This window comes from Bidens hawaiensis, unplaced genomic scaffold (assembly GCF_021521415.1).
Source record: "Bidens hawaiensis isolate Kalapana, Puna unplaced genomic scaffold, B.hawaiensis_p1.1 tig00008141_1, whole genome shotgun sequence".
Classification (NCBI taxonomy): Eukaryota; Viridiplantae; Streptophyta; class Magnoliopsida; order Asterales; family Asteraceae; genus Bidens; species Bidens hawaiensis.
In genome coordinates this window covers 1,087,586-1,097,763 of record NW_027491579.1, presented here as the reverse complement: position 1 = coordinate 1,097,763, position 10,178 = coordinate 1,087,586, and the positions used below count along the sequence as shown (strand labels likewise).

General features: G+C 32.0%; 1 protein-coding gene across 1 annotated transcript; it reads right to left on the bottom strand.

The window, feature by feature from the left end:
- Positions 1–493: 493 nt before the first annotated feature.
- Positions 494–4,000, bottom strand: LOC143637176 (uncharacterized). Its single transcript, XM_077104626.1, has 4 exons — positions 3,264–4,000; positions 2,301–2,616; positions 1,016–1,549; positions 494–717 (listed from the first exon to the last, which is right to left on the bottom strand). Exons 1-4 carry the CDS (start codon positions 3,719–3,721, stop codon positions 604–606), a joined length of 1,422 nt encoding a protein of 473 aa, XP_076960741.1. The 5' UTR covers positions 3,722–4,000; the 3' UTR covers positions 494–603.
- Between the last annotated feature and the right edge of the window lie 6,178 nt (positions 4,001–10,178).

The window sequence follows — 10,178 nt, the reverse complement described above, 5'->3', positions numbered from 1 at the left end:
AGACCGGGAGTGCTCACTCCACCCACACCCCCCTCCACGATTATTTTTTCTAAATAAAGTTTGAACACGGCTCGTGAGTAGTTTTTCAATCTCGAGTTCGGCTTATTTCATATTTATTGATTAGTTCGTTTACACCGTTAACTCTAAGCTTGGATAGGCTAGTAACACTTTAGACATACGTTGCATAAACAAATATGTACATAATCATGTGCTGTTATGATTAATATAACTTAGACGTGTTGAAAGCGACAAATTGTGATGAATGAAATCCGTCACAATATTGTGACGAATTTACAACACCAGATATGTTGTATATTGTGATGAATGAAATCCGTCGTGAGGAGCTAAAATACTCCATTTTCGATATAAAGATAAGTCCATGAAATATAATCATCAAAATAGATTAAAATATAAATATTTATTTTAACATTTTCTATAAGTTTCCATTCACTACAAATTCTTTTAGTTACATCGAAAATACGTAATTCTCCTTTCCTTGTGTATTTCAAAACTCTTGTACTTGAATGTTGATTCATGTGTGTTGTAAGTATCAGCAATGTGATTTGGTTATCATCTACACGAATGCACATTATTAAATGAATGTTATTGTGGCATTCGAATGAGTTCATCTTCATGACATTCCCTTATGCTGATTTCCATCCTTTCATGCCATGATGATGGTAATACGTCGCAACATTGTCGTCTAGGCGCCAAAAACTGTCACAACACACAAAAATTTATAGGAGACTTTTTATAATATATATAATATCTAAGGGTTAAAAAGAAACATTTTTGGATAAAAAGATAAATTCTCTTAAATAACCAAAAGTCTGGTGATCGAGTCACAAAGTCTTTCAAAAGAAAACTTGGTCAAGTTTGACTAAGAAGCCTTGAACTTCTTCTTATAGCAAAAACAACCAACTTTTAAAAGGTTGTTCAAAAATAGTCCAACAATTTTGAGTAACTTGTTTTGTAGTAATAATTCATAAATATTCTTAAATAAGCTCTTGTTTACCTGTTTCATGTCCAGATTTAGTTTTTGAGCATGCACTTTGATCATTTCAATTCCCCTTGGGGACCCGAGACTCGATGTGCAATTTGCACGGTCCATTATTTTGTAAATGCTTACGGTCTGGTCTCCTTCAATAAAAGTCTTGTTCATATGAAACACAACTGGCCTTTTACAAGGATCCTTATTATGTTCCCTCAAGTCGACACTAAATAGCGTGTTCAACATGCCACCCTTTCTCCATGGTCTAAATGTTGCAGGGACACGAAGAACGTCTGGCAACAGTACATGGTTTCCAAACACTTCAACCGCGTATCCCCATGATATTGAAATCGTCCAAGAAAACCAACGATCATAGCAAACTGTTTGCTGTAAGATCCTATGAGGATCTACTTGTGCGGATTTGTACAAGTGGCGCATGGCGTCTCGGTTTGTCATGCTTGGAAAGATTGGGTCCAAGTAATCAGCATGGTGAAGAGTTACCAATGGTGCCATTGGATGGGCTGCCAATACTCCGAATGGATCTCCGCTCATATCCATCTACACGATTTTATTTGTTACAAACAACGTTAATAGATACCTCATAATAAACAAGGACAAACCAACGTTAATAGCTAGTCAAGGTAACTAAAAGGCGTTGTCGGTCCAATTCAACCGGTTTTAACAAGAACTTTAGACCAGGCCATTAACTAGGACAAACCAAACCGATTAGGTTGAACTGGCAAGTTTTAAAATTTGGGCAGTTTGAATGTTCAATTTTAGGTTATATGGCTGATTTAGTTTTCTTGACTAGTTCCAAGTTCCAAACTATCGGCCAAGTCGGTAAACCATAAAACTACCAAATTCGGGCAGTGAACCAAACATCACAAAATATCAAATCAGTCAAACCATTCGACTTGTTTCTTTAAGTGACTCTAATAGAGGCGTTTAACAAATCAAATTTCAATTTACTCGAGTAAATTGAATCAAGTGTTTCGAATAATAAAACTTTGAAGTAAAACTCAAACGCAAATAAACGATTAAAATCCGGTTTAAATTCCGACTATTTCTATAAGTAGAAAAATTATAATGCAACTTAAAAATCCCATATATATATATAATAAAAATTTGTATAAATAAAACAAAGTCGAAATATAAGCACAGATTGTGAATTCGATTAACAAATGAAATTTTCAGAATTTGTAGTCCGATTGAATACTATAACTTTAAAAACCTGAGTGACAAAGTGTTTATATTCAAAAAGACGATCAGAGTCAAAATTATGGAAGTTAAACACGATGAACACAATTACCTGATGAAAACCGGATTCTCTGGTAATCCCAACTCCAAGTTCAGCTAAACACGACGAAATCCTCCCATCGCTTCCATACAAATGATGGTATCTTTCCAGACACGAATCCAATACCTTCGCCAACGTTCTTGCTAACGGATAACTGATCGCAAATCCAGCCCCACCGAATGCCATTGAAAACGAGAAGAACCTGTTCTGCACAAAGCTCTCCGAGTTGGACCCGATGAAATATGGCAGCTCGTGATCGTATTTCGTTAACGTCTTCACCAGATTCTCTGTGAAGAACACCGTATCATCGTCCCCGAACACAAACCATCTGAATAACCAGAAACCCATTCTTTTTTATTTTAGGATTAATTTCATATATATATACCTTACAAAATTCATATATACATGATCAAAGTTAAAATTAACAGTGAATCTTTACTTAATGATCATCCTATCCTTTTTCGTTTGATTTGTTTTAACCCCTGTTTTCTTATTTGGATTTTGATCGACATCGACGATAGGCGAGCGACCAAACCGTCGTCTCTCATCTTTTGTTCTCTCGACGACAAATAACCGCACAATCGAATTTGTATGTTCAAATCAGATAATCGAACTCGAATCGTATAATCGAACCATGTGTAATCGCATGATAAGAAATCTAATATTCTAAGAAACTACTGTATTGTTTGTGTGTAAAAAATTTAAAAAAAAATGTTTAAGCTAAAAATGGGTAATTTAATATACTCGTAGTTAAAGATGCACGTAAATGAATTTACAAAATTTTTGAAAAAGATAAAGAAGATGAGTGTTTATTATTGTTTTAAATGGATAACATATATATTCTATATTTTAACTATTTGTTTTGTAATAGCATATATACATCATACTTTTATTTTTAGTAAAGGCACGTGTATATGAAAAATTGGCAATAATAATAAATACATGTTTTGACTACTAGACTTTTTTTTAATTTACCTGACGTTTGAATGATTTAATGCTACCGTTTCGGACACAACCCTCGCAACACGTATGGCTGACCGGAGTCCACCGCGCCATGTATACCGAAACCGGGAGGTGTCATCCGAGATGCAAAGGGGCGGAAGAACCGACTCATCCGTGTTGTTATTCGATGGAACGTCGAGAAAGACACATCCCCGCATTTGATCAGGCTTCCACAACATCTTGACATACTCTTTCCTTTGGGGCCATGACTTGGCATTCGAAGCGATCCCAAACACGATGTGATCTAGAGACGTTGGAGGCGAGAAACGATTGTCTTGATCGACACCAAGCAGCAATGTTCTCGCGTTGGGGAGAGTTGAATATGATGAGATCAAAAGGTATGTTATTAGGCCGAGTGAGGACGAGATGAATATAAGGTTTATTATTCGAGAATTGAATTGAGTTTTTGCGAATGATCGGAAGATGTTCATGGTGGATTAGTTAGTGAGATTTTTGATGGATTCAGATTTTTAAGATGATTGATAATTAGTGGCGCAAGTTATGGAGAAGTAGAGTTGAAGTTGAAGTTGAAGTTGAAGTTGAAGGTGGAATAGGAGAGACTTTGTGGAAATTTGGGAGGAAAAAAGAGAAAATGTTAGGCAACCAAAAGTGGGTGATTTTATTATATATATTATTTAAAGGGATGGTTGGGACAGGTGTTATATGTTTGATCACCAAGAAAAGTCAACTTAGTTGAGAACCTTGACTCAGAATCAACACATTAAGAAGAATCCTTAACGTGTATTAATAATTTAATAATAATACAATTAAAATTGTATTAATTAATAAGTTAATAACTCAGTTTCATTACTACGTTTATAGGTTTTCTCAAAATGAAATTTTGTTTTTTAAAATGTTATAAAAATTTTAATTTCAATCTAGATTACTAACTACATTGGTGGAATCAAAGACTGGGTGGGTGGGGGGTTCCTTTTTCCTCACACACATTATCCAATGGTGGTGTGCCACATCACTAGCTTCAAATCTATCACATTTGATGGATTTTAGAAGGTGTGATGTGGTGTGATAGGTTTTGGTATATATATACATATATATATATAGGTTTTTGTGTGAGTGAGAGGAGCGTATTTGGGGTATATATATATATATAGAGAGAGAGAGAGAGAAAGAGTTCCATCACCCAAACCCACAAAATGCGTGATGGCCATCACTAGGGGTGCAAACGAGCCGAGCACGAGCTCGGCTCGTTTAACTTACACAGAGCTCAAGCTCGAGCTCGGATCATTTCGAGCTCTATTTCCAAAGCTCGAGCTCGGCTCGTGAGTAGATTTTCAAGCTCGAGCTCGGTCGGGCTCGGCTCGTTTACCATTTATTTGTTATTTTTTAAATAATATAATTATTTTTATATATTATTTTCTATTATAATTTTCTGTATAAATATATATATATATTATTTAGTTATTTTTATTTATTTTTTATAAAAATATATATTAACAATATATATATATATATATATTAATAATTATTAAATATATAATTTAAAAAATTATATAAATGGCAGGCTCGTTTAGGCTCGCGAGCCGGCTCGAGCTCGATAGGTGAAGCTCGGGCTCAGGCTCGTTTATTAAACGAGCTTACTTTTAGGCTTGAGCTCGGGCTCAAGCTCAATTAAGCTCGGCTCGTTCGAGCTTTTTAACGAGCCGATCCCAAGTAGCTCGCGAGCAGCTCGGCTCGTTTGCACCCCTAGCCATCACGCAGCCATACCCCATCATGCTTGAAAAGGGACCGGCGACGGTGTTGGGAGGCATATCATGCAGTGCCCCCCCCCCCCCCCCCCCCCCCCCCCCCCCCCTATAGCCTGATAATATAAGATGCTTGTTAAGATGGAGTCTCCCTAATGGGGATTCAAGTCATATAGTAGATAAAATCGTAGTAATAATTTGCCGGTCAAAAAGGGTAAAAAAGACACATTTATGGATATCCATTGAATCTTTATTCTTTACGGACTAGCTAGATTGGTATTATCCTTTATAGCTACATTCTATATTAATGTGTGCATGTGCTTCTTTCCTCTTGTTTTACAATCTTCATCTGACGTTCGTCCTCACAGATGTCTTCATTCTTTCTCCTTTCTTTGGCCATCTTTGTAGAGATGGTTGTGTTGGAGATGGTTTCAAACACATGTTGTCGATAGTATCTTTTTTGTTATACATCTTTAAAGCTACGTATCTAGATCTTAAAGCTCATACTTTTAGAGGTACAACTATCTTCTATTCTTATATGATGTGTTGCTGTATATATATATATATATATATATATTTTTTTAAATTAGTTATGTAATTTCAAAATTATGTATATAGCTCTTAAATCTTAAAACCTTTATTTTAGAGGTACAATTAATCTTTTTATTCTTATATGACGTCATTATTTTGTTCAACGAAAATAATGACAAAATTGCAATTTTCTTTTTATTTTAAACACAAATTAGTAAAAATAACAATCAACTTAAGATTTTATGAATAAATTTTGTAAAGTATAAGTTACATTATAAAATCACCTTAAAAGGAAACAACCTTTGCAAGAAAAGTTCAAAGGCATTATGCATCGCAGGATCCAAAATATTCCTCGTTAAGAAAAGAAAGTATTTAAAGTATTCTCAAAAGTAATTAAAAAGCTATCGACTTATTCTGTTATTTAAATTTATTTTTTAATATATTACGAGTTTCTTTAATTATTTGAATTACTATTGGTACTATATATTAATGGGTTCAAGCTAGACGTACACATCTTTTTAAAAAAACACCAACGTTATTTTAGATAAGAAAAAAGTTTTTCTATGTAAGAAAAAAAATATGTTTTTATTAAAGGATTTTAAATATACATAAAAAGATAAATAGAAAAAAAAATGCTAAATAATAATAGAAAAAAAAACGCTTTTATAAAATGATAATTAAAGATAACAAAATGACAAAAGAAACAACAAAAAAGGTCTAAACCATATTAATATAAACTTGAGAGAGGAGGTATGTTTAGTAAATATGGATGAAAGTGGTATGTTTAGCAACATCTTAACTTTCTTGTATTGATAAACATCATAAGTTATACAACACATATTTATAATAATGTATTAAAATGTCTGTTAGTAGTTTGTTATGTAATTAATGAAGCGGACGTCCGGACGTTTTTCTGCGAGAAGTTCGTTTAATAAACGAATCGGACATGAACAAAAAAAATTTGTTCGGTAAGCTTAACGGACGAACATGGACAGAGGTTGCGTTCACCAAATAGTGTTGAACGTCCGGTAACGTCAGTCCGATAACGTACGTTCGTTAATTAGGTCTATTTATGTCCATCCGTTCGGTAATGTTTAATATATATAATTAATTAATATGATTTATTTATTTGGACTTCTACCAGATTACCCGTCCCATATAGCGGTATAGCCTCATATATAAACCAAGTGAAAAATAAAACAAACCCTAATCGTTTATGTTCTTTTGTTCATTCCAGTCGTTTATGTGTGTTTGTCCATTAATATTCATTAGTGTCCGTTAGTGTTCATCAGTCCATTAGTGTCCTTGTGTTCGTTTATCCATTACTGTCCATTAGGGTCCGTTAGTGTTCATCTGTTCGTTTACAATATTAACAAACCGACACGGACAAACTTATTTCCTTAATGGATGGACATGAACACGAATTTTCTTTTGATGGAGTGTTCATGAACCGTCCGTTTGTCCGACAAAAACTTAACGGACAAACATGGACAAGATTTCGTCCAGTTCATTTCGATCCGTTTACAACCCTATATGTAATGAACACACCGATTGATATATTTATTGCAATTCTACGTCTTACAATCTCATTCTGATACTGAGAGTGAAAAAAAAAATTCAGATTTTATCAAAATTAATACTAAATCAATATGTATTAAATTTATCAATTCATTTTTTTTTGTGTTTAAGGACACATTCTCTATCTTTTTAATTCATATTTTATCGAGTGCAAAGGATATAAAAACAAAATCATTTTAATAATAAATAAAATATAATTTATTTGAATAAAACTAGAGTATTAATAAGATGTATAGTGTTGTGGGTGTTTGTGTTGATTTTTGGTTGTTTACAAAAGTTTATAGTTCGAAAAAAATAAGATGTATAGTGTTATTAAAATCTAAACAAAATTTAAAGATAAAGAAAAATTTTATGTAAGTTATCTAAACACGTAAATAGTTATTTGAGTCGAACACATTAATTTTTTTAACCAAGTTATAACACCCGGCCATAAATTTTGTGAAGTTTCTTTTACCTATCGAGTACATGCATATTACCTTAATGTTACTAAGCTTGATTCAAGTTTTTATCATTATTAATATTATTAATAATAACAAGAGAAATCATTAAAGTTGAATTTATCACATCCCAAGTCGTCACCATTAACAACTTTCTTTCTTAACATCTTTTACTAGACCTGACATGATAATTGTTTGGGTCCAACGATCACTCCTCTTTCTTCCTCCACCTCCCATGACTTCTTCCTTTTATCCTTAGTTTTTAGATATAGAGTACTTAAGCCTTTTATTTTGTTATAATTAGCTTCTTTGGTTTCAAATTAGGTTTCCTTTTGTTTACATATTTCTCATTAAACATTTGATTTTGATTTTGATTTTGATTTTGATTTTCTTTTCTTAAAGCTCCTTATTTAATTTTTGATGGTTTAAACTTTACTGTAAAAGCTTTTGAGTTGCCTAAATTATAATTTAAAAGTTTTTTGGTGGAAGACGGTAATTTTGTGCTGATCACTTTCTTGTTCACTGAGTCGGATGTTTAGTTATTCATAATTGTTGTAAAAAAACAAAACATGAAAAACATGTTCTCACCTTCAACAAGTCAGAAGTTCAAGCTTTAAAGGGCTAGAAGTTTCAAAGTTTTGAGTCATAAACATCTAGTATAAGTTTAGTAATGTTTTGGCTAACCATATAAAGACTTGTCACTTCATCTAATGTCGAAGTCTCGAAGATCACTATTGAAGACATTGACGTGACCAAGACAACATGTGTACAACATGTGACTTGTGAGGTGTTATAGACGTACCAAAAAAGAAAATATAAATTTCATATAACTATATGAGTTATTATAATTATAATTTGATTTTCATATTTTTCATCTTTATATTCATTCACAAACCGCATGCAATCAAGATAAACTATATATCAAAAGTACGCATCAAATTACTTGAAAATTGGGCACGGACACGCATAAACAAAATAAACAAGTTATTTATTCGTAATTTGTTCATATTATAAAATATATATTCTGGTTACTTTTATAAAAAAAAAAAAAAATAGCTAAGCAACCTCTAAAAGAACATATTAGTATATTTTAGTAAGTTTTTGAAACAAGATTTGGAAGAATAAACTAATGGAAAAAGTAGGAGTAATACTTAGGTTGCCTCTAGGCGAAGCCAATGTCACCCCCAGTTAATTGGTGGCCCTTTGACAAATTTTATTGTTTAATACTTTGATACTTCAACATAAACAACTTTATCCTGTATACAAAAGAGCAGTGCCTGAAGTGAAGTACAATTAAGAAAGTAAGAATAGGAGTTTTCTGTTTTAAACTAGTAATAAAATATATAATTGATGTATTGGTCAAAGTCAATATGTTTTGATCATTATATAATTGAAGTTATTTTAATCTTATTCTTACCACAACCACATTCAGAAACTAACACCGCAAACAAACGAGCTAAATCAACTTCAAATTAAAAACTCAACAACTTCTATAAAAGGCATAGCGTCGTAATTTGTGTTGCTCGTTTGGCTTCTTTATTAATGTAAACATTATTTTTTAATAAAATATATTAATTGAAAAAAAATCATAAGAGAGTCCATAAAACACGAGAGCGAGTAAACACAATCTCACACATCCGGTGATGAAGTCTAGGTGTATAGCGATCACTATTGGATATTCGTGAACCTTGTGGGTCATGTAAAGTCATTTAATTGTTATTTTTATATGTTATTTACAGTTTGGATTTTAGGCTAGGTTTTTTTTTTATAAGTAACCAATTTTCACGTTGATATTGAATAATGATTACAAATTTAAAGGTTTTAAATATATCATATTAATTAAGGTTTTATAAAAAATGATATTATTGGATGAAGAGGCAAGATTAATTTTAAAATTAAATTTCAATAAACGTTAACTTATTAAATATTTATGATTAATTACTAAATTACAAGTCTTTTTCTTTCAAACCCTGAAAAGACAAATTCATTATTGATGTATTCTTAGTGTTTATGTTAACTTAAACAAGCGGGTTTCTTTAACCAGTTAAAATATCAAACATTGTTCAAGTCAAAACAATTTACGATTAAAATGAGTTCGGTCCACGGGTTGGTTTAAAAAAGGATCCATTTACAACTTCATTTTTAATTAACTATTTTATTAACCCATTATTTATGTTAAGTTAACCATCTTAAAAGTCCATAAAAGTATAAACACTAGACTATATGTTTTGGTTTTTCAGGTGGATAAAACAACTTATCTTTGGAATACACATGTTAGACATTAGCACACTATTAATCATGTGATAAATTGACTTTGTGTATTCTTCTATTATTGAATATTTTAAAAATACAGATTTCTTTAGTGATCGAGTTATACTTGCACCGAAAAATGAGGTCGTTCAAGAAATTAGCAATCGTTCGCTATCCATGATCTATCAGTCATAAAATGACACGTTACAAAAAAATATTAGTTTCCTGATATTTTAAATGACCTCAAAATCTAAGGTTGTCAAGTTATAGATTAGTCCTGAAAGTCGACGTTGAAGTATTGTTGCTTAAAATATTAACTAGAAAATTGGTATATGCAATGAAACTAAACTATATGCGAAAATACAATATGATAACTGTGTTATAGAAGC